Here is a 26,171-nt window from a genome sequence, read left to right on the forward strand (position 1 = left end):
ATACCCCGAAAATCTGTTTATTTTTCATAGCCTAATGTTGGCAGGTTTGGAGTTTGTGCATCGATCCCTATGTGTTTTCACTGCTGCACTATGTCCACACAGCAGCCCACACCTGCAGTCATATTAGACTTGTTGTCCACACAGCAGCCCACACCTGCGGTAATATTGGACGTGTTGACAAAGAGCCTTACTGCACCAACACCAAGCTCATATCTTCTGCCTGCATTCTCTGACCTGACCACATAGGAACTGGATTTGTCAGGTCAAGGGCTCACAGCTGGGTGTGTGTGTGTGTGTGTGTGTGTGTGTGTGTGTGTGTGTGTGTGTGTGTGTGTGTGTCCTTGCCGACATTTAAATGTGTCTGCGTCCGAGTGCATGTGTGTGAACTTGTGTGTGTGAACTTGTGTGTGTGAACTTACTTGTGTGTGTGCATGTGTGTGTGAACTTACTTGTGTGTGTGCATGTGTGTGTGTGAACTTGTGTGTGTGCATGTGTGTGACTCGTAGCAGCTGTCGGTACTTCATTAGTCTCCTTTGCTAAGGTGAGAGCACCCGGCTCGCGAGGCGCTGTGACAGTTATAATCTCACTAATTGGCTGTGACAGTTATAATCTCACTAATTGGGACGGTGGAGGATTTGTGTTTGAATGTGAATTAATGTCCGTTCTTCAGATCCCCGTTGTGGTGGGAATAATAAGGCCTTCAACTCAGCCATGAGCCACAGAAGGGACACAGAGGGAGATGGCTTGGCAAGTGGTTTTAACCCCCTGGATAGATGGATGCTGGTCTGGCTTTCTGAAGAATTCACAGCCTTAAGGACATTGCTGCTCTTGTTGATCTGCACTCTCAATAGGTCATTTAAATCATTCTTGGTTCTCCAAAAAAACTTTTTTTTTGCAGTCAAAGTTGTCTCTTGGATATTTGTGTAAAGAAGCCAATGAGAGCTGCCAACTTGGGCTGCAAGCGTTCTGTGAAGCAACCTTCTGAACCATCTCCTTCAAGGGAGCATCAATGAGATGGATTCACAACCAGGCCCAGATTTACGCACAGGGATAGGAAGCACATGGCCGGGCCTCCTTGCCAGAGGGGGGCAGCAAAGTGTAGACACTCAAGAGGAGGAAAGAAAACAACAGAGAGGGGCTTTACGCGGGAGCCGAGTTTAGTTAAGCTTAACTTTTATTTAACTTTTCTAATTCATTCTCCAGTCGATGGTAGTTCATAACATTAAGGGTGTAATACTTTTTCTGGACAAAACATGGGTAGCAATTAGGGGTGTCACGATACACTCAGTTCACGATACGATACACGATATAGATAGATAGATAGATAGATAGATAGATAAGAGTACTTTATTAATCACCTGGGGGAAATTCTTGTGTTACAGCAGAAGTCAATGTCAGTACATAGGGTTATGTACAATATGGTTACATATTGGGTTCACGATAACGATACGATATGATATTTTAACAATATTTTTTTGCGATCGATTTGTAAGTTGAGGGGGCATCCTCCATGCTAATTTGAGTAATTTCACCATTTTCATCCTCCGTGTCTGTAACGTCCCTCGTCTGTTCAAACAAAGCAATGAAAAGGAGAGTGAGCATGCAATCAGATGCAGATCAGTGCCACCATGTTCAGCTTCTTTTTCTCACGATATGAGATTTCATCTCAACGATACATATTGTCACGTTTTGATATCGCAATATATTGTGGGACGATATATTGTGACATCCCTAGTCCATACTGTATGTACGTGTGTGTGCACAAAGAAATATTTGCACCGGTGCCAATCAGGTAGGGGGCCGAAAAATCCCCTCTGCCCAGTGTAACGTATAATTTACTCAGGCCCTGTTCACAGCTCAGATGGAGCACAAACACATGAAAGCACAAGTTGACACATTCAATATAGCTCCTTCATCTCGTTAACACTGCGCTCCTTTATCTCGTTAACACTGCTCTGCTTTATCTCGTTAACACTGCGCTGCTAATTGCATCACTTTAAGTAGCAGTCATTGAAAGCTCTCAACAGCCCATTATGGGGGATTCTCCTTTTGGCTTTGGTCAGGCTTCCCTGTAAAGTACCTGCTAGGGCTTCAGTGTCTTGCTGGGAGACATTTCACATGGGCAGAAGCCTGCTGCCTCAACGGCTCATACCTATAGAACTATACCTGCAGTGTATCCTCAACGGCTTATACCTATATAACTATACCTGCAGTGTATCCTCAACGGCTTATACCTATAGAACTATACCTGCAGTGTATCCTCGCTATACCTATAGAATTATACCTGCAGTGTATCCTCGCTATACCTATATAACTATACCTGCAGTGTATCCTTGCTATACCTATATAACTATACCTGCAGTGTATCCTCGCTATAACTATAGAACTATACCTGCAGTGTATCCTCGCTATACCTATATAACTATACCTGCAGTGTATCCTCGCTATACCTATAGAACTATACCTGCAGTGTATCCTCGCTATACCTAGAACTATACCTGCAGTATATCCTCCCCATGTGTTGTCTATAGTGGTTCGGAACGGTTGGCTTTCACACTCGCAAGCGTTCCGTGCCCGGGCATGCTAAAGCGTTCCCCAGACCACCTTTTTCAAGTGGATCCTGTCACGGTTCCCTGTTGCGCGGCCGGGCGCGGAACGAAACGCAACGTTCACACTCGTCAAACGTTCCGAAACTGGGGTCAATTTGGGGACAAGTGTGCTCGGGAACGGTAGCGGGGCGCCAGTGTGAAAGGACCCTCAAGCTTGTTTTATACTCGCCGTGCCGTGAAGGGGCGCGGGGGGAGGAGCGAGGGGCGCGAGCGTCAAATGACGTCAATGTGTTGTTGGGCGCGACCCCCGTAGGCCGATTCTTCTCGCAGCGTGACCTCCAACCTCGAGCCACTGAGCCCTGAACACTGAGCTGTGTTTTCTGCACATTTCTTTACCCATGTGGTAGGCTAAACTTTGATTTGCAACTGTTCGTTTTTAGTCATTTCAACAAGTAAATGTGTTGTGTTGAGAGCATGGTTGAGAGAGATTAAAAGCAGCACAGAGTAGGCTATGAGGGCTGAGAACTGAAACGGCTTTCAGTAAAAACAAGTTTGGTGATTCATTCATGTGCTGATGTACGGTCGTTTGAGAGTGAAAGCGCACTCAGTACTGCACATAATAGCGTTTCATTGCGACTATTCACGTGCTGTTCTCACTATTTACCATTGTACAATACATGCTGATCACTTGGCTGATCACTTCTGAGTATAAAAGCATCTGCCCCAGCGCGAGGTCCGCACGGTGACTCACAGAGCTCCACCTCACAGAGCCTAGCTCGAGTATAATGAGCCCTTTAGTCTCCCTGCTCACTATGCCAGACTGCTGGCCCAAATCCCCAGAGACAATGCATATTAATCAACAATAATAAATCAATAAAAAAGAGGATATTAGCTGGGCTTGGCCGGACAAACAGAGGAAATAGAGCTCACAGTGTGTGCTGCAATATATTAAGGCACATTAAAAAGGCACAAAATCAGCATTCTCCATGAAGCTCATCTGTCCTCATGGTGGGGTGCTCATCAAATCATCTCCCTAATTGATGCCAAATTGCTTTGAAAGACAAGATGATAACACAGTAAAAACATGCTTCAAAGACACTACATTTACATGTTTTATTAGATTCTGTGGCTATAATTTCAGGCCTATAAACAGTAATTATACACAGCGGAGCATTATGCAGGCTTATACAACTCCCCACCACACCACTGTGTCAGTTCTGCACAACTCAGGAGAACAAATACCAAAACACGACCAGAGATAGTCTGGTGGCCAGAGATAGTCGCTTGCTTCTGCAACCACATGTCCCTACTGTCCATGTCCAGATGTCCCTACTGTCCACTAGGGCTGTCATGATTCCTCGAGTACCTCGAATAACTCGAATAATTAAAATGATCGAGGCCAAAATGATTCGCCTCGACGCGGCATTTAGAGATTAGAGACTGTTTCTCACGGACGCTTACTGGTGTGGCACAGCGCTCTTCCCGTGTAAACACGCGAGGACACATGATCGCAGACAGACCAGAGAGCAGCTACTGTATAGCGAGCGGACCCCGCAAAATGGAACGAGGCGGCGGAGAAAGCAGACAGGAGGAGCCGGGAAGGGAAGAACCAGGGCCGACAAAGCGACCGAAACTGTCTAAGTGTGGGACCATTTCACGCTGAAAAAGGACACAAACTCAGTGGTGTGCAAGACGATACTTGCATATCACAACAGTACCTCGTCAATGCTTCAGCACCTGAACCGTAAACATCCAGTCTACGCATCCACCAGCGCATCTACGTCGAGAGGAGCAAGGTAACGTTACTAACGTTAACTATACACAATGCTAATGTAAATGTATGCTAATGATTGCTACTTGATATTAAGACTAGTAGTAGTTGTGCTGCTGGCTTGCCACGTTGCCAATATGACTATTAGTAACTGCATTCACGCTGCATTTTTTTGATGTGGCTTGCCGTTTTCTGTGAGAAATACAAAGCTCAACCTAACGTTAATGTTAGCGGCTAATTTAACAGCGTTGTGTGTGTGTGTGTGTGTGTGTGTGTGTGTGTGTGTGTGTGTGTGTGTGTGAGAGATCACACTAGCCTGTTGGTGTGTGAGAGAGAAAGAGAGAGTGAGTGTGTGTGAGAGAGAAAGAGTGTGTGTGTGGAGAATGTACATTTACACACCCTAGACCGGTCGACTCTTCTCATGATGATTGCAAACAACTATTTAATTGGTGCATTTTAGGCTCCAATTATTACACCACCTGACCTGTTATCTTGCTATTCTGATATTTGTGTCAATAATAGGCAACAGGTCTAGGTTGTGTAAATGCGCATTCTCCAGTTTTGTTATGAACTTACCTAATAAATATCAATATTAATTATTATTTCACCTCTTTTTCAGCGGATCACAGCGTACTATGGACAGCTTTGTAAGGACGGGTGAAAAAGATGAATGGTGCCACTGCCAGTTCTATGCAATTTAAAAATAAAAATGTTGTTTTTTCTAAGAAAGAAACTAATGTAGTTGTTTATTTGAAGAGATTTATCTTATTTTTTGGTGTATATTTACGATAAGCCTTTGAAAACACAAAAAAGGGTTCTTATCCGATTACTCGATTAATCGATGGATTATTCGGTAGAATACTCGATTACTAAAATAATCGATAGTTGCAGCACTACTATCCACATGTAGCCTACCTACTGCCCATGTCCACATGTCCCTACTGTCCACATGTCCCTACTGTCCACATGTCCCTACTGTCCATATCCAGATATCCCTACTGTCCATGTCCAGATGTCCCTACTGTCCACATGTAGCCTACCTACTGCCCATGTCCACATGTCCCTACTGTCCACATGTCCCTACTGTCCACATGTCCCTACTGCCCATGTCTAGATGTCCCTACTGTCCACATGTCCCTACTGTACATGTCCAGATATCCCTACTGTCCAAATTTCCCTACTGTCCATGTCCAGATGTCTCTACTGTCCACATGTAGCCTACCTACTGTGCATGGCCAGATGTCCCTACTGTCCACATGTCCCTACTGTCCACATGTCCCTACTGTCCATGTCCAGATATCCCTACTGTCCAAATGTCCTAACTGTCCATGTCTAGATGTCCCTACTGTCCAGATGTCCCTACTGTCCATGTCCAGATGTCCGTACTGCCCACATGTCCCTACTGTCCATGTCCAAATATCCCTACTGTCCAAATGTCCCTACTGTCCATGTTCAGATGTCCCTACTGTCCACATGTAGCCTACCTACTGTCCATGTCCAGATGTCCCTACTGTCCACATGTCCCTACTGTCCATGTCCAGATGTCCCTACGGTCCACATGTCCCTACTGTCCATGTCCAGATGTCCCTACTGTCCACATGTAGCCTACCTACTGTCCATGTCCAGATGTCCCTACTGTCCACATGTAGCCTACCTACTGTCCATGTCCAGATGTCCCTACTGTCCACATGTAGCCTACCTACTGTCCATGTCCAGATGTCCCTACTGTCCACATGTAGCCTACCTACTGCTCATGTCCACATGTCCCTACTGTCCATATGTACCTACTGTCTACATGTCCCTACTGTTCAAATGTCCCTACTGTCCATGTCCAGGGACTGAATCCCTGTCTCCTGAACTGTGTAAAACAGTCTACTTGACATGAGTTCTGCTGGCAGAAGGTGAGTGGACTAAAGAAAGAAAACCCTGTCATGTAACTGTGTGTACGAACATGTAACTGTGTGTATGAACATGTAACTGTGTGTACGAACATGTAACTGTGTGTAGGAACATGACTTGTGGGTGAGCGAGTTGAAGGAAGCGAGCGGAGCAGACGAGCAGTAAGGAGATTCCACTCAAAATGATCAGGAATACTTAAGTAGCACAGAGGGGATTAAGGGAGAAAAGCTGGGAGCTCTGCAGAAATATAAGACTCAGTTTCTCCTTTGCCCCTTCTGGTGTTCAGTGAAATGTTCAGCGGAGAGTCTGTCACTAAGTGCACGGAGGCACAGGACACAAAAAGTTAAGCGCAAAACTTTTGTTTGCACAGAGTGTAAATCTTCATCGGGTTATCTCCCACTACATTGATTTGGTATTTCACTGAAGTGAATTAAAAAACATGGGTACTTTGGGAGCAGGATGAAGGTTATGATGTAGGTCATGTGACACTGGTCCAACATCAGTGTGCTGTTCCAGCACTTAGTGCTCCACCAGCCAAAAACTAAGTTAGACCAAACGAGCCACGAGAGGGTTAGGGTTAGGGTTAGGGTTAGGGTTAGGGTTAGGGTTAGGGTTAGGGTTAGGGTTAGGTGTGGCTCCGCTCTGAAAGCAGAAACGCTGAAGCTGCTTTGAGTAGCTGGGGAATTTACGCACCAGGGTGATCAAAAGGGACTGGCTTGTTATGTGCGGTATATCTGCATCGTGACTGGAGCTGAGCAAAGAAGCAGCTGGAGCCGTTGCAGGTGTGCAGCCATCATCCAGGTTTCACATGCTTGATGTAGTTCTCTGTTTGGAAAAGAGCTGTAAGGGCTGAATTGGCTCCACCGTGTGTGCTGCCACGCTGACCAGAGCAGCGTGACACTAAAACCTCATGTTGGTTCAATGCTATCGAGTGGACTGATCAAAGTGTGATAGCAGACTAGGGCTGTCACTTTTTCCCCAAATAAAGTTTGAACGAACTTTAATTGGCCGCAAAATGTTCGAATATATTCAAAGTTTTTTGGTTAATTTTGATTTTTAAGTAGGTAGGGCCCATAGGGGAACTGAGTAGGTAGGGCCCATAGTCTGCTTTCTCCTCCTCCGTTACAGTTAATAATATGACCCTAACCCCATTATAACCCTAACCCCATTATTATATTATAAAGTTATTATAGTCTGCTTTCTCCTCCTCCGTACAGCTGGAATGAAAGGTGACAAAAAACTATACAGTAGAGACCAAAACCATAAATGTGTTTCTACTGTGTGTGTGTGTGTGTGTGTGTGTGTGTGTGTGTGTGTGTGTGTGTGTGTGTGTGTGTGTGTGTGTTCGCGTGTGTGTAAGTAAGTAAAAGTTTATTTATATAGCACTTTTCAAGACCATGGCCACAAAGTGCTGTACAATAGAAATACAACATGATTTCAACATGATTTAAAGTGCAGTGTAATCACACCACAGGGACAGAGAGAGCAGCAGAGAAAAGGTGCGTTTTTAGGTGCCTTTCAAAACTTTCAACTGAGGTGGAATTTCTGACGGCAGCGGGAAGCCTGTTCCAGAGTTTGAAGCCTGTTCCAGAGTTTGAAGCCTGTTCCAGAGTTTGAAGCCTGTTCCAGAGTTTGAAGCCTGTTCCAGAGTTTGAAGCCTGTTCCAGAGTTTTGGGGCCACCGCAAAGAAGGCAAGGTCACCTTTCCTTTTCAAATTTGTCCTAGGGACAGAGAGAAGCCCTAGGTTTGATGATCTAAGGGATCTTGCTGGTGTGTGGGGGATTAACAGGTCACTAATATAGCTAGGGGCCAGGCCATGTAAGGCCTTGTAAGTAATTAAAAGTATTTTAAAATCAATTCGAAATTTGATGGGTAACCAGTGTAGAGAGGCCAAGACGGGAGTAATGTGGGAGCGATGTGAAGTCCTGGTGAGCACCCTTGCTGCTGCATTTTGCACAATCTGCAGGCGATTCAGAGAAGTTTGGGGGAGAATTACAATAGTCAAGGTGGGTAGAGATAAAAGCATGTATAAGCTTTTCCATATCATGGGATTGTAGAACCGGGCGGAGTTCTCGGATGTTCCTTAGCTGAAAATAGCATGCCTGAACCACGGAGTTTAGATGTTTGTCAAATTTGAGGTGTGAATCGAATATGACTCCGAGGTTTCTGGAATGAGAGGTGATGTTACTGGCTAGAGGACCGAGATGTAGACTGATAGAATTGGGCTTATGGTTGGGAGTAATGATGAGGAGAGGACTTCAGTTTTGTCCGAGTTCAGCTGGAGGAAGTTATGGGCCATCCATGATTGAATAGCGGATAGGCAGTCTTGCAATAGATTGAGGTTATTTTGATGGTTATTTTTAACAGAGATGTACAGCTGTGTGTCGTCTGCGTAACAATGGTAGGAGATATTAAAACTGTGAATTATGTGGCCCAGGGGGAGCATATATAGGCCAAATAAGATAGGCCCCAAAATTGAACCTTGGGGCACCCCACAGGTCAGTGAGGCATTTGAAGACACATGCTCACCAATTGCAACATTAAAATTTATGTCAGACAAGTATGACCTGAACCATTCAAGAGCTGAGCCAGAGACCCCCACCCAGTTCTCAAGTCTATCAAGTAGGACTTCATGATCGACAGTGTCAAATGCTGCACTTAAATCCAATACAACTAAAACAGAGCAGTCACCCTCATTCGCATGCAATAAAATGTAATTTAAGACTTTCAGAAGAGCTGTTTCCGTGCTATGGTGCTGCCGAAAACCGGACTGAAATGTGTGTGTGTGTGTGTGTGTGTGTGCGTGCGTGCGTGTGTGTGTGTGCACGTGTGTGTGTGCGCGTGTGTGTGTGCGTGCGTGTGTGTGTGTGTGCGTGCGTGTGTGTGTCTGTGTGTGTGTGTGTGTGTTGGCGTGTGTGCTTGCTTACCCGAGCAGTGTGGCAGTGGAGCACTCCAGTGTCCGTTGAGCTGACAGGTGAGTGATGAGTCTCCTATGAGCAGGTTGTCTCCAGAGCAGGAGTAGCGCACCGTGGAGCCAAAGGTGAACTTCTCCCCGACCATGAGTCCATGAGGAGGGGAGCCCGGGTGGCTGCAGTCCACCTCTGGATGACAGACAGGGAGTAGGGAGAGAGAGTGAGAATATCAATGCATAGACGCATGGAGAATGCTGTAGCACACTTTATAAAATGGATGCTTCTGTTGTAAAAGCACCCTCTGGATGCTCAGCTGCCACTGCATAAATATTTATGTGCTAATCGAAAATCACTCATAGCGACTCTGTGAAGCTGAGCCACCACATTGTTCAAAAAGTGCCTTGGCAGATGAATAACTTCAATTCATTATCGATTCAAAGTCAGGGGTTTATCGAACATTTGCGGTCTTCTTTTTCATCCAATGTTGTATTGAAAGAAAACACGCAAGCTACCTACAGTAAAAAAAAAACGGCTGGCAGTGAATGTGTTAACACATTCACTGCCAGCCGTTTTTTTTTTTACTGTAGGTAGGTTCTGCCAGAGGGTTTTTTTGAGGATTCTGGCTCATCTTTCAAGACCCGAGGATTCTTTTCTGCTAAGATTTTGTGAACACACAATATCTCAAAAGAACTAATAGAATGTGTGCTTTCTCTGTCTAAAAGAGTTAGTTTGTAGAGTTAGTAGTTATGTAAGCATTAGCAGTTGAATACAGCATGGTTTCAGCGTCAGAAAAATTATTCTGAGATAAACGGCTTTTTGTGAAATTCGATAGAACAGTCACTTTAACCATTCATTTTTGGCATCAGTAAGACGTCAGACATCTAAACAATAGTTTTGAACAGTAATTTCCTCCATAACAGCAGGAAACCCCCCTCTGCTTCCAACTCCTCCCTCCGTGTGTGTTCTTCTTGGCTGCAGCGGCCGTGTCACAAGCTCGTTTCTGCTGCTGTAACCTCGCGTCACCAGCTCACTGCTTTGCTGCTGCTGTGCCTGTCTGCGCGGCCGCTCTTTGAGGAAGTCTGGATGGACTCGCTCGTTTCTTGGAGTTTTGGTTGAGAGCTTTGATGAAGCTTTTGCGATTCTGGTCATATTTATGCTGCGTGTTTCAAAGTGTGTTCCACCCGTAATCTATTATGCAAATTTGCAATCCCGCACCGCCAGCAATCAGCGTGAAAGTGAAAGCGTTTTCGCCATCCATTTTACTGTATGAGAATGGCTTCCTCGCGCTTTTCCCTCCAGTTTTGGCTCGCCTCTTTCTACTGTGGAGAGACATGTCGCCACTCAGTGGGTCGGTAAAATAGATTATACACATTCAATACCTCCAATTCTGTTATAGGAGACGTAAAAGGGTTAGATCAACGTCCCACCGTCAAAAAAAAAAAAACAATTTTTTTTGACGTCTCAACTCGTCATTGGCAGTGAACCGTTGGATTGTGTTTGACGAGTCAACTCGCCATTGGCAGTGAACGTGTTAAGATGGAGCATACAGGAATAATAATATGAAAAATAACTGCAATACCAGAAAACTCCACAAAATGACGCTTCATCACAAGCAACATAATAGTGTCCATTGATCTCTCTCTCATTTAGCCCAGTACAGCCTGCTAGTCATTTACAATTATTAACTCAATGCCCACTCTGAATGTATAACATAAACATGGTGCTTTGCATTACAAAGTTGCACTCAACAGAAATAGCATAAAATCTACAGTATATCCCCATCCCAATGCTCCCTGCAAGAGCTGCTAGCATTAGCTTGACGATTAGCGTTAGCTTAACGATTAGCATCGCGATTAGCATTAGCTTCAACCAATTGGTGAACATTAGCTGACATTCGACAGTTTAATTATATAACTAGTAAACCCAACATAAACAGGACACAAAATACAGTCCAACATGACTCACATGCTTATAGACGCACACCAACGCTTCACAACAAGGGAGGGGAAAAGTACTTGAGCAGCTAACAGGTGACTTGATGCTGCATGAGGTGAAGCTGAAGCAGACTGATTGATGCAAGACACGTGGCTCACTGCTACAGGGATGGAACTAGTCTGGGCACCTTCCACCCCTGTAGCTCACTGCTACAGGGATGGAACTAGTCTGGGCACCTTCCACCCCGCTTTTTTTTGACCCGGCTCAGTGGCCTTGTGGTCTGAGTGTCCGCCCTGAGACTGGGAGGTCGTGAGTTCGATCCCCGGCCGAGTCATACCAAAGACTATAAAAATGGGACCCATTGCCTCCCTGCTTGGCACTCAGCATCAAAGGGTTGGAATTGGGGGGTTAAATCACCATGTGATTCCCGAGCGCGGCGCACGCTGCTGCTCACCGCTCCCCCAGGGGATGGGTCAAATGCGGAGAACAAATTTCACACATTGTGTGACAATCAGTGGGACTTTACCTTACTTTACCTTTATCTTTTGTCATGGGGGCATAAACCCAGGACCCAGAATTAACACCGGATGGCAATGCGCCTAACAACGTCTTTGTTGCCGTTAGCTTGACGCGGTGATGTTACCTAAACTAGAGTCTGATCAAAACAAAGCTAGCGTTACATAAAACAAAACGTTTATGCAATATGGCATCTCCGCCACCACCGCCTGACACACCGGTCAAAACGGTGAAAGAGGATTCTGATACTTGGGTCAAATTGTCAAGTTAACGTGAAAGTTGACGAGCTAGAAACGCTGCCATCCGGTCTAGGGCGGGCTCTAGGCCGGAACCAGTAGGGTGACAAAATCAATTGTGGGCGGGAGCCAGGCTCTTTCTCGCCGAGAAGAGCCTGGTGACGCGAGGTTAGATGGAACAGACTAACATGCTTGGGCAATGTCACATGGTCATGCAAGGGCTTCTGGGTAATGGAGTTTTAAAGGGCAACAGGGGCTTTTCTGCACTGGGTTAAAGTCTCTGTACTGTATGACCTCCAGTGGCTTATTGCTTCATCAATAAACCAAATGAAAGATTTGTGCCACGATCTACCTCGCCGTGCTGTCAACTTTATTTCACTGCATCTGTTAAGTGCTTGAGAAAAACTGATGCTGAAGGGATGGGCAGTTCAGAGACAATTTATAGTTGGTTTTATAGTTATATAGTTTTATAGTTTATAGTTTCAACACAAAACTGTTTACTGTCTGCTTGTTCAGAACTGCTTCACTGTAATACGAGATGTATATATGCTCACTGTGCTCATGTGTCAAGGTTCCAAACACAATTCAGTACCTGACTTTCTTGGCTCCGTTATCAGACTCTTGACCTTTCTGTATGTTTGTGCGAGCTGTCGTTTCATCCGCTTAGCGTCATAATGCTAAGCTAAGCTAAGCTATGCTAAGCTATGCTATGCTAGCTAAGCTATGCTAAGCTAGCTCTGTCATTTTCCCAAAGATTGTTCCTGCACAAAGTGCCACTGAAGCCTAGCCTGGTAAACCAGCCCGTCACGTGGCGTGAACTCACATTTCATTTGGTTCTGCGTGACGGTCTGGCCCCAAAGCCAGTGGGGGGAGGGGGGGTTTAGCAGAAGCTGCAGAGCGGAAGAGCCAATCAGCGACTGCACTGTGATTGACAGCGCAAGTTGGCCAATCAGGAACGCCACTAGCACTGCAGTAACAAAACAGTAATGGCCGCCTCCTTGCCTGATCGTCTGGAGGAGTCATGTCAGCGTTTGTCTAGTTTAAACCTATGGTTTAAAACAGCCATAAAGTGCAGTTATTGCAGAAATAGTTTCAATAACAACAATTAAACAAGTACAGGAGTATCGCCGCAACCGCAGAAAATATGTTTTTGCCATTCTCCTGAGTGGATTTGGGTTTGACTGGATCCGACGCTGATTGGCTGAAGGAGTTGTCTGTCAAGGCAACTACGCCCGCCCATGCTCCCGCCCCTGCTAAAGACTGGGTGAAGAGTTGGGACCAGACCGTCACGCAGAACCAAATTAAATGTGAGTTCACGTGACGGGCTGGTTTACCAGGCTAACTGAAGCCTGCAGCTGTGTTTAAACGTTTTGAGAAAGACACTCCTGTGTATCTCATGAAATACCATTCATGAAATAGCATTCATGATTCATGAAATAGCATTCTGTAGAGGTGAACTTTAGATCATTTCAGAAGTCATTGCTTTGGCTGCCCTCACACACAGGACATGATGCATGATGACCCGAGGAGTGCACCATCACCTCAGATGAGCCTTGCAGTTCATCGATGGCTGCGGTTCTCATTTGCACTGGGTTTGTTTTGAGGTGTCGTTAGCTGCAGCCTGAACAAGCGGTCCCCGTGTGGTGAGTGGTCCCCATGACGCTTTGGCCATTCCTCAATTAGGCCAAACTGCAACATAACCATAAGCCAGTGGGACAGCGAGCATTACACAGATGCTACAGCATTCAGCAACTTAAAGCACCGTTCAAACTCACCCAGTATCCAAGCTAATGGAGACACGACCAAGGTTGTGGATACAGGCGATCGAAAGTGAAACTTTCCTAATTAATTGGCGTTGCTTCTTGGTCCAAAATGCACAACTTAAATTAAAGTGGATTGATTGATGCATTGATCAGTAGATGGACGGACAGGCAGACAGGCAGACAGACAGACAGGCAGGCAGACAGACAGACAGACAGACAGACAGGCGGACACAGGATCAGACGGACAGACAGACGGACAGACAGACAGACAGACAGACGGACAGAGAGACAGACAGGCGGACAGACAGACAGAGAGGCAGACAGACAGACTGGCAGACAGACACAGGATCAGACGGACAGACAGACAGAGAGACAGACAGACAGGTGGACAGACAGACAGACGACAGAGAGACAGACAGGCGGACAGACAGACAGACAGAGAGGCAGACAGACAGACTGGCAGACAGACAGGCAGACAGACAGACAGACAGAGAGACAGCCAGACAGACAGACAGACAGACAGACAGACAGGCGGACAGACAGAGACAGACAGACAGACAGATAGATATAGATATATCTATCTATCGATCGATCGATCGATAGAGATCGATAGTTGATTCACCAATTGATGGTCAAAGTTGTACTAAAACTAGCCGTCGTACCGATGCATTCTGGGAGGGGTTTGTCCCAGTGGCCGGCCGGTTGGCAGGTCAGCACTGATGAGCCAAACAGGTAATATCCCGGGTTGCAGTCGTAAAACACCACGCTGCCAAAGGTGAAGTTGCCGTGCTCGATCTTGCTCTCTCGTATGGAGTTGGCAGGGATGCCTGGGTCTGTGCAGTTCACCACTGGGACAGAACAGAGGGGAAAACACAGTTATACTATCATGCATTATTTACTTAGTTCAATTAGAATGGAAGAATAAAGGACAACGTTCTCACTTAATGTTATCTTGCAGGTTTTAAATGCACAACTCAGGCTAATTATTGCCTGAGTTGCATATTGACACAATTACTGTACTTGCAGAGCTACATGCTGAAAAAGGCCAAAATGCCAGAGTGGCACAAACTAATTAAAACAGAGTGCAGTCTAGTGATCATTATGTAGAGGAGTCCGTGCCCATTTGGGAATAGTAATGTAAAGTGAGTTCAGTATATAGTTTGTGTGCTCTTTATCATAATTATATGCTCATATAATAATAGTTACACACACATACACACCAATTTGTTTCGGGGTTCAGAGATACATTATGCTAATGAGTTATTGATGTACAGGACTGTGAATGTTTACTATGGGCCAAGGTGAATATGAATTTCTTGGCATGGTTTCATACAATCATCGTACAATTAAGGTCATCATTGTCTAGTAGCTTGCTATGGCACAAAGATGAGTGCAGAAAATGAAGTATGGTATACAGTTGTTACTCAATTAGTCTGGCCACTTTGCTGCAGTACCGCCACAGCACTGCCACAGTACTGCCACAGTACTACCACAGTACTACCACAGTACTGCCACAGTACTACCACAGTATTGCAACAGTATTGCAACAGTACTGCCACAGCACTTTTTTATGCATTTTAAATTATTCGCACATTCTAAGTGCAAGGAATCAAACTATTAGCAATTAACGCAAATATAAACTGTAAACACATCAGCCTGCCCTATAAATATTCCTTCAAATTCCTTGTAAATCGATGAAGCATGGAAATTACTGCTGTTTTCCACATGAACTTAAATCATTGCATGGTAATTTATTAGTCAAACATCAACAAACTGAGTTTAGGCTCCTACATTGACCATTATAATTCTCAACATAGTTTTTCAGAGGCTAATGATGAGCTCAACGAGGGGAAAAACAAGACAATAAGTAATAGTCATACAGCAATCATCTGCCTAATTAACTCCAGCCAATATCATCAGTGAGGATCTCACTTTTCTCCCTGGTTGGAGCCTCATTTGCATAAACGCTATCTGTCAGCAGGTTCTCTTATGAGTTAATAATAGAATCAGTGATAAGACCTGATCAGTGTATCTGTTTATTCTAACTGAGGCCAAGCTATATTAAGCATTCTCCATAGCAATGCAGCCTCTGGAAACAAAAGAAGCTGTGACACATTGACTGGCACGTCTTCACAAGCATCCACTTTAGAGGCTGTGCCAGTCTGCCATAGAGACACTGCATGAAATAGGCCACGCCCATCACAGGGGAAAAGCTCCGTTCATTTCCACACACCAGCGTCATTTTCCTTGAATTAAACATAGCTAAAAGCTGTTGTGTGGTGGGGCTGCGCAGACAACAAATGTAAAAAATCGCCAGTTAAGGTTTTGTTGTACTCCTGAGCAAAACAAGGAAGCCATTGAGAATTTGCGAGAAGAAAAAGGTGGATCTAGCTGTCACGGAAGTAAGTTGGAGTGTTCATCTTCCGTATATACGATCTTTTTGTGCAACACGCAACCATGCACGCGACATAGGAGAACGCCAGGATTGGAGGGGGGTTTTCTGTTCCCCCCCCCACAAGATGCTTTGGACAGACGAACGTAGATGAGTGTGAAATTAAGTTCAAAGCAAATAATGAACAGTGCAAATGTGGGGAAAAGCCGGCGTAATGTGAGACATTTCAGTCAGAACTATTTTGACAGCGAGTTTTAATATGGTTGTGCTCCTTTCATCTTTGACCATGTCTGTCTCTATTGTGCTGAAAAATCTGTCTCTTCACGTGCCTGCCTGCCAGCGAAGAAATCATGCCAAGGAGAGATCATTTAAAGAAATCATGCCAAGGAGAGTTAATTTAAAGAAAGCATGCCAAGGAGAGATCATTTAAAGAAATCATGCCAAGGAGAGATCATTTAAAGAAATCATGCCAAGGAGAGATCATTTAAAAAGTCTGGCTTTGGCTCACTTGGTCCAGAGGTGGCAGCCATACAGATTAAATATGATGTATTATTATTTTTGAGTCATCTGATTTGATGTGTATGTGAGGCCTGAGATGGCGTAAAGACAGACTCTCTCATCACACTAGAAAAAGAGATTTAGCTTTGTAAAGTCTTTAGCTAGAAGACATGTCAAAAACAATAATAAACTCAACAAAAACAAAAATAATAAAAGAGAAATAAAAGTTTCTTTGGCACAGAAATAAACCGCACTAATGAGCCTAACCTAGGCACACAGAAGTTGGGACAAAATTAAAACACAGCTACCATCTGACACTCCCAATGAAATGTTCTTCTAATAATAAAATATCCTTCAAGCTTCTCCTCCCTCTGAAGAGATCTCTCCCAGCAGCTTGGTGGAAAAAGCACATGAAACACGTAAAGAGACAATTCCCTGTCGGGCATATCACCTCCTCACACTTCTCAATCTAACTTGTTGTCCTGCTTCCACTCCTCTGCTCCCTGAAGCCCAGACTTCAGATGTGGCTGCCCGCGCAATCAGAACAGAGAGAGGCCATTTCCCATTCAAAACCAGGAGCTCCGTGAGCGCCTCCTCCTCTAGCCAATCTGCTTGTGTGTGTGTCTGTGCCTCTGTGCACGGGCCTGGCTGTGTGTGTGTGTGTCTGTGCCTCTGTGCACGGGCCTGGCTGTGTGTGTGTGTGTCTGTGCCTCTGTGCACGGGCCTGGCTGGTCACCGGCTGCTGCTTCCTGAGTGCTCATGATACATCTGCTGCCTGCTCCATCCTTGAGGTCATTCTAGCTGCTGATTGCTGAACCGTCTCAAAGTGCTGCCTGGGAAGATGAGCCATTTCAATTCGTTCCAACTGTCCAACACCGCGGCCAGAGCGTAACGCTGCTTGGCAGCTTGCTGCTTCACTGGCGGTTAACCTGAGCCACAGAATTAGAATGACAGAGAGAAGAGAAGCTCTGGGACTCGGGACATTAAAACAGTTTGAGTTGTCATGATACACAGAGAAGTTCCCTCTGTAATCGTTTTCAGTGGCTGGGTCCTTTGCAAAATGGTTATTGAGTCCCAATCATGGTTCCTAATCCTTGTGGTCGTTCTAGTTATTGATTCTGGTATATTTGCTTTTATGCTTGAACTGTCTTGCAGGTTGCTGGTACTGAAGGTCACCCCGGGTTTTGCTGGTACTGAAGGTGACCCCGCAGGGGCACCGGAAGCAGGGGGACATGGGGACATTTTGTCCCCCTTAAAATTTGGTCCCCCCCCCAAAAAAAAAAATCTAAATCTGAGGGGGCAACTGCCCCTGACGCTTAGAGCCAACTTTACACCGTTTACACAGCCTGTGATGCTTGTTAAACCCGTGATCGTTGTGGGATTATTACACCTGAGAGACAGACAGACCCGGACTCTGTACTGCACTCACTAATGCACTTTAGGATGGCTTGAATGTGTTGTCATTGGCGGCTGCTATAATCGTATACGGTTATTGTTATTTTATTTTTGTGTTGAGATGACAAGTTTTACACTGTGTTTCGAAGTGATAATATAATAATAATAATAAGTTCAGTGTTTCTGCCTGTGTTGCTGTCTGTTGTAGTGTAATTGTAAAATGACCTAAAGGGAGATCAGGTCACCAAATGAGTGAGAAAAGGAGAAAATACTGAATAATGACATCACTACAGTATAATCCTAATGTTAATTTAAAATTATATTCCTCTAAATATGGCTAAAAATCATCCAAACGTAAAAAAAAACGTAAATTCTTCTTGCCGGCGCCCATTAGGGCGCTGGCAAAAAAAGAAAAGAAAGAAAGAAAAAAAAAAAAGGTCCCTCTAATTGCAAACTCGTTCCGGCGCCACTGTCACCTCGGTTTTGCTGGTACTGAAGGTCAACTCAGTTTTGCTGGTACTGAAGGTCAGCCCGGCCACCAGCCTTACTTACCTCTGCATGTGGGAGGCTGTTGGCTCCACTGGCGGGTGGCCTGGCACTGGGCTGTGGAGGGGCCCTCCAGCATGTAGCCTTTGTTGCAGAAGAAGCGCACCACGTCGTTGTAGTTGAAGCCGTCGCCCGTGGTGCGGCCGTAGATCGGGCTGCCGGGGTGGCCGCATGTCACGGCTGAGGGGGGGTGACCCGCATCGCCCGCGGGGCAGGGGGCGGGAAGGCAGGGGGGGGGGGGGGGTGTTAGAGGAAGGGATATACAGGGAGAGAGAGAGAAAGCGAGTGAGAGATTGTGAAAGAGTGAGATTTACAGTATGCAAGAAAGCCAGGAGTGAGAGAGAAAGAGTGAGATATAGTGTGTGAGAAAGCCAGAGAGAGGGAGGGAGGGGGAGAGAGAGCAAAATGGTAAATGGTAAATGGCCTGCATTTATATAGCGCTTTTATCCAAAGCGCTTTACAATCAGTAGGTACATTCACCCATTCACACACCGATGGCGGCAGGCTACCACGCAGAGTGCTGACACACCAACGGGAGCAATTTGGGGTTGAGTGTCTTGCCCAAGGACACTTCGACATGCAGACTGGAGGAGCCGGGAATCGAACCACCGACCTCTTTCATCCAAAGCGATTAGTGACGACCCGCTCTACCTCCTGAGCTACAGACGCCGCAAGCAAGAGGTCAATACAGCTGGTCAATGGGCAACATAAAGTGTGACATATCATAGGTATATCATTAACATATCATTAACATATCATAGGTATATCATTAACATATCATTAACCTTAGAGGACAACAGGGGAACTCATTAGGAGACAAGTCATGATCTCCATAGGGAAAGGGTCAACAGCACATTTCAATACATCAATAGGTGAAGAGGAGATTGAAGATGACAACAGAGAGGATATATGTATCGACTGACTACAGCGCTCCTCAGCCTGAGGGTCACAGAGACAGTCTGGGGAAGTAGATGAGATGGCTTCCAGAATGCTAAACATGCTTATTCAATATTATTATCCGTTATTGTCTTTCAGTTCTGAATCATATTCTGATGATATGAATATATATACATATACATATATGTATATATACATATATATGTATATAATATATATACAGTATATATATATATATATATATATATATATATATACTGTATATATATTATATACATATATATGTATATATACATATATATATATATATATATATATATATATATATATATATATATATATAACGCATATATATATATGACGCATTCAAATCATCATGTTTGGGACTAACCCATTTGTCCTTGTGAAATACACATTTCTGTGAATAACTAGTCAAATTGAAACAAAAGGCTGGAATGGAAAATAAAAACTACTTGACGTCAGGTGTTTTGAGTTATTTTATTGCTTTATCTTTAGTGACAGCAGCACGGCCAAAAACAGGTGAGAATGTCTGTTGTGAGCAGCTTACAGTGTGAACCACAGATGTAAACAAGAGGAGTGGAGCATGTAAGTAGCTGCTCTTCTCTCACAAATCCACACACAGGCACGCACTCCCCTCCATATCTCTCCCTCTCAACCTATCATCCCTCTCAACCTATCAACTCGTCCCGCGACAACAAGCACGCACACAACCACTCTCACCCCCCCCCCCCCCCCCCCCACCCCCACCACTCACTCTCTCTCTCTTTCAATATGAGCCGGTGTGGAGAAGTGGTGTTAAAGCACTTACCGATACAAGCTGGGAGCTGTCCACACCAGTTGTGTTAAAGCACTTACCGATACAAGCTGGGAGCTGTCCACACCAGTTGTGTTAAAGCACTTACCGATACAAGCTGGGAGCTGTCCAGACCAGTTGTAGTCCTGCTGGCAGATCCGTACTGAGGAACCAATGAGCCTGAAGCCGGGGTTGCACTGGTAGACCACTGTGTCTCTGTAGCCAAAGTTCTCTCCAATCACCTGCCCGTTCACCATCTGCTCGGGAACGCCACAGTGTCCAGCTGTGGACGGAGGGAGGGGATCGCATTTTCAACGTGGTTTATTATCTCATTTTGTTGAACTTTTATTTATCTAGGTTAGTCCCACAGAGATCATGCATCTCTTTTGCAAAGGAGCCCTGGCCGAAACAGCAGCAGCAGCAGCAGCACGCTCGCTTACAGGCACAACAGCAATAGAGGCTATTTCAACACATATCTTTGGCTGTGTATTGGTACTTATAGTATAGTGCTATTCCCTGCACATTTAATGCCTATTTAACTTAGCCTGTAAATTTCATGTACATTCAATGTAAACTCTTATTTGACTCCGACTGTAAATTTCATGTAAATCCACTGCCTATTTAACGTCTATTTAACTCAGTCTGTAAATCTCATGTAAATCCAACGTAAATTAATTATTTATCATCCACAGAACACTTCACCACTCATGAACATATTGTATATATTTACTCGATTTGATTGCACTTGCAACTTTTTGATTGTTTTTAGTTATCTTCCTACTTCTTATCTCTGTATATTGATGTGACCGCTACGCTGCATACAGACACTAAGACAAATTCCTCGTATGTAACTTGCAAACTGTGGCAATAAAAGTGATTCTGATTCTGATGCTATTTAGTGGTGAGGAGAATAGTTTCAGCTGCACTAGATGCGCTGTTGCCCTGCAAATCCCCCCTGAGAGAAATAGTTAGGAGAAGATCAATTTCCCTCTTTTCTTTGAGACAGTACAAAGCAAAGCGCTTTATCTCGCAGTCAACCACTTGAGTTTCCTTGTTGCAAAATACCTTTTCAGTTGTACTTTATAGCATTTGAGAAATAATCGCCTGCAGCGGCAGATAGTTGCAAGACAGAAGCATAATGTCACACTGTGATGGCTACTGCTGTAAAAAAGTTATATCATCTACAATGAATTTTCATTGTGTGATTCTGTTTGAAATACATTTAGATTTTGACAAGCGCATTGTGAAATGAAATTAGGAGAATTGTGATTTCTTGGAATTGGACTGCTTGCAAACAAAAATAATGTTTGCGACTATCAAAACATATTTGATTTGGGAACATCAGCTCATTATCTCAGAATTATTATTTGTAAATTCACATTGGCTTCACATCAACTGACGCTGCTTCTCTCATCTACAGTAGACAGATGCAAGTGAAATTCCTCAGAATCTGTCCGATACACTCATGCATGCAAATCAGATTACTTTCAGCTACAATAAATCCCCCTGCTGAGATTTCCGCTGCCACTTAAAGGCAGGAAATTGCCACTGACTGTGGGTGTGATTTCTCTAATTCGCTCCTGCGCCCACAAACTCAGCTGAGCGTTTTATGAGCACACTCCAGTTTGAGAGCAGCCAGATCCTGTGAAGACAGTGCTGAAGTAGGCTACTATAGCGAGGGGTCCCCTGGCTGACAGTCATGTCGCTAGACGAGAGCGAAGCCTTTCATTTAACAAACTGAACCAATCTTGAGCTGAGCATGCAGCAGCGCGTGGTGCCATGGGCTTGACAAAATGGACTAATGCTGGTGCCGGAGGAACCGGCACGTTCCGCTGCTGCTGCTGCGTGGGTTAGAAAAACCGGCTCAAGCAATTCTTTCACATTGCTCTCTCCCAGCGTGGCGCCGTGCTGAGCCACCGCTAAGCTAAGCTGTAGTAGCACAATTGCTTATTTAGATATCCATCACAACAGCTGAAGTGGCGCTGGAAGAGCTCGGCAGACGTCTCGTGGTTTAAGGGCGATCGTGACTCGTTAGCGGCTTCTCTCACCATTCGAACATTTTGGAAATCGTGCTGACTTGGTGGCCGTACTGTTACAGTAACGCTACCCTGCTCCAACCGCCCGAAGGCAGTTACCAGAAGAGCTCGCTTTTGTTTCTCCGGCTGCAGTACTGTGACGTGTGCCGACCCTTAGGAAGGAAATATACTGTAAGATGACTTCGTCGAGCGTTTGCCAGGACTCAACAACACAGAGCGTATTTCAAATCTCTCCAAATGTTTTAAAGGCATTGGTCATACATACAGTACATGCTTGGGCAGGTCACCCTCTGTATGCTTCCCCATCTGGCTCTAGTCCGGGCATGAAGGCTCAACTCCCAAAAAATCATATAGGACCCTTTTCACGGGGGTCATTTTGTGTCAAAAAGGCAGGGTAAACACAGGTGCAAGCAAAACACTAATGAGGGTTTCCAACTTACAATCATGGACGTTGGAAACCCTCATCAGTGTTTTGCTTGCACCTGTGTTTACCCTGCCTTTTCGATAACAAAATGGCCCCCGTGAAAAGGGTCTAGCGTTTCTGAAATGCTCTGCAGCTGCGCTTGATCCAGGTCACAGAAGGACCCAGGTCCCAGAATGACCCAGGTCCCAGAATGACCCAGGTCACACAGCATGACCCAGGTCACAGCATGACCCAGGTCACAGAATGACCCAGGTCACACAGCATGACCCAGGTCACAGAATGACCCAGGTCACATCATGACCCAGGTCATTCAGTGCCTGCTTACCCAGGATCTGATTCTCTGTGCCGCTCCAGAGGCCCGACAGCAGACACTCTCGGACAGCAGAGCCGGTCAGAACATAGCCCAGGTTGGCACTGAAAATGGCCGACGCTCCAAAGGTAGTTTGGGTCCCAATCTTCTTCCCGTGAGGGGGAGTGGGCAGATCTCCACAGGAAATGACTGTGGAGAAGAAGAGGAGGTAGAGGAAGAGAGGTCAGAGAGAAGAAGAAGGAGAGAGAGAGTGAGCGAGAGAGCATCGTGGAGAGTGAGAAAGCGAGCATAAGTTAGCATAAGTTGGCTGATAATCAGAATGAATGGGAGTGCACCATCATTTACACCCATCTCACCGACCTTAATGTGACAAAAGAGTGACCTGTACTATTTCACAGGGATGATGGTGTTTGCCTTTGTCCTGACATCTTTCATCACGCTGGCTGGCGTCTCCTTTCACCATTACACAGCAGCTCTTACGCCCAATTTATGCTTCGTCTGCCGACACTTTTGAAACGGTCGCCGACAGAAATGAGGACTTGAGTCGACACTTTCAAGTGTTGGCGAGCAGCAGTGTCTGCTACCTGGTGAAATGTCTAGTGTCGCTGACTACGTCATAGTATCTCGCAAGTCTGATTGGCTATATAGACGGCACGCGCTTAATTTCCTTGTTTTGGTTTTCACTTGATTGAAATGAATGAACGTGTCCCCGCTATTTTTGATCAGCCTGTCCTTGATGTAGGCTATGACTTCGTGAAAATCACAAAGAACGTGATTTTCAACTCGTGACCTCTCTCCAGAGAGAGAGGAGGTGAGTTGTGTGGTTGTGTGTTGTTTATATGCGGCTGCAGCCAAGTACGTTACATCTTGCCTCCGAGGTGGTTTCACTGTGCATTTCGTTCCCTCTCTTCTCTTGGCTGTCTGCTTATAGCGTTCAAGTGTCACGTGACCGTTGAACCGAGGCGAACGTCCTCTGAAGTATAAATGCAACAACATGAGCGACACTTTATTCTTTGTCTGCGACCATGTGCTGAGCGACACTTTACAATAAGTATAAATTAAGCTTTACGCTTGTAAAAGAAGAGTTCCCATGGCACCATACAGTACAATAGAAACCTTTTGATGTCGCATCCTACAATAAACAATATCTCACTTAGGCTGAGACGGAAGGGCTGAAAAGTATCAAAAGTATTGTTGCGAGCTGCTGATTAGGTGGGCTGGAGGAACTGAATATTCTCTTGGAGTCTTTTAAAACGTTGCAATCTATGTGTTTAGTGCAGCTAAGGTGAGCCTGGGGATATGTTTTCAGACATGGCTCGATAATAATGCTGAATGCTAATCTATTCTATTGTATTCTATTTTTTATCTAGTGTTTAATTAATTAAACTCAGAATACATAAGTGGAGTATATATATATATATACTCCAGAATTCCAGTTATTGACCCACACGTAGGTTCCAGCTTGACGCTGGGAGGTCCCCGTAGTGTCGTCAGCCCTCGGTCAGGAGCAAAGAAGAGGCGTTCAAAGAAGGAGACGGTGGGTGTCCTGCCCAAACTACAGGTCGGGAAGGTAGGCCTCGCTGAGTCAGAGCCACCTGTGGCTCTGCCTTCAGAGACGGCGCCTTTGGTTGGGGCTCAGCCTTTAGATTGTGCGGAGCCTTCTGGAGCTCCGCTCTCTGAGCTTGCAACACCCCCCCCCCTGCAGTTCCTTTGGATCCTTCTTCCAAGTTTGGAGCGTCCGCTGAGACTCCACCTTCGGAGCCCACAGAGTTTGAAGTGTTGCGTCAGAGGCACAGTTCTTGGTGGGGGCCACCGGACCGTGACATTGATCCTTTTGATGGTCTCCAGTCTCCCATGTTTGGATCGTGCCCCGGGGGATGGCCGACTCCAGAAGATCCACCGGAGTCGGCAGACCGAGTCTGTCAGTCTATCTATGGCTTCGATATCCAGTATTAGGGAGGAGCACCTCCACTGTCTGACACCCCCTTTGGGGCCTAACCACCTGCATCTAACCACCTGCTGAAGAGCACCTCACTGTCCTACACCCCCTTTGGGGCCTAACCACCTGCTTCTAACCACCTGCTGAAGAGCACCTCACTCTCCTACACCCCCTTTGGGGTCTGACCACCTGCATCTAACCACCTGCTGAAGAGCACCTCACTCTCCTACACCCCCTTTGGGGTCTAACCACCTGCATCTAACCACCTGCTGAAGAGCACCTCCACTGTCTGGTCCCCCCTTTGGGGGTCTAACCACCTGCATCTAACCTCCTGCTGAGGAGCCCCTCCACCAGAACCTGCAGATTTTCTGTTCTCCAGGTATCATCCTTGATGGCCTCATTGGACGCCAGGTGGCGCCCGTAGAGGGGAGGGTACTGTTAGGATGATGTCATCATTCCTACTGTGATGTCATCATTCCTACTATGATGTCGTCATTCCTACTATGATGTCATGGATCACTGATGATGTCGTAGACGGTGATGATGTCATGATTCATAAGTGTCTCAATCATGCCTTTCGAATGGCCTCGCTGGTGATGTCATAACACAGGTGATGTCATATTCGGGATCTATACAGGTTCGTTTCTGCAGGTCCTCGGTAGTTGTTCATAAACGAATCTCGCGACAACACTCTGCAACCGTTCCCAACTTCGAACCTTGCAGACCTAGCTATCAAGTTCCACAACTTCCCTACTTCTCGAGACTTCAGTTACCAAGTTTGCCTTGGCCATCAACTATCCGCGAATAGATCCACATTTCCCACACCAAGCCTGACACCTGGTTAATTCTTTGAATAACCGTCATAGCCATGGACCAGTTATTAAGGGTATCAACATTTGCACCAATAATTCTGGCAGTGTACCTGTCAAGTACACAAATATCTAGGAAAAAAGTTGACTGGGTTCAGGGGCAAAATAAAACTGAACTTAAACGGAATTAGCTGATGAGCCAGATTTTTTAAATGAGGAGAATACAGTATTCCAAATTGTGGACCAATTGTGTCCAAGGCCAAGAAATTGATGCCACATGAGAGCTTGCTGTAGATTAGCTTGCTGTAGATTAGCTTGCTGTAGGTTAGCTTGCTGTAGGTTAGCTTGCTGTAGGTCAGTGCTACACATGAGGAGAGCTTGCTGTAGGTTAGCTTGCTGTAGGTCAGTGCTACTAGCATGAGGAGAGCTTGCTGTAGGTTAGCTTGCTGTAGGTCAGTGCTACACATGAGGAGCGCTTGCTGTAGGTTAGCTTGCTGTAGCTCAGTGCTACTAGCATGAGGAGAGCTTGC

At 45.5% G+C, this 26,171-nt stretch overlaps 1 protein-coding gene across 1 annotated transcript in view; it reads right to left on the reverse strand.

Annotated features, from left to right (window-relative positions):
- Positions 1-26,171, reverse strand: part of LOC310800114 (CUB and sushi domain-containing protein 3-like) — a gene marked incomplete at both ends in the record, with an annotated part of 662,783 nt that overhangs the window by 83,098 nt on the left and 553,514 nt on the right. The window contains 5 exons of the mRNA XM_083662685.1: positions 9,147-9,320; positions 14,244-14,429; positions 18,419-18,592; positions 20,233-20,406; positions 22,909-23,082. Of these exons, the coding sequence (XP_083518811.1) occupies positions 9,147-9,320; positions 14,244-14,429; positions 18,419-18,592; positions 20,233-20,406; positions 22,909-23,082 (882 nt within the window). The remainder of the gene's footprint in view (positions 1-9,146; positions 9,321-14,243; positions 14,430-18,418; positions 18,593-20,232; positions 20,407-22,908; positions 23,083-26,171) is intronic.

The sequence above is a fragment of the Poromitra crassiceps genome (genome assembly GCF_964638095.1).
Source record: "Poromitra crassiceps genome assembly, chromosome: 29".
NCBI lineage: Eukaryota > Metazoa > Chordata > Actinopteri > Beryciformes > Melamphaidae > Poromitra > Poromitra crassiceps.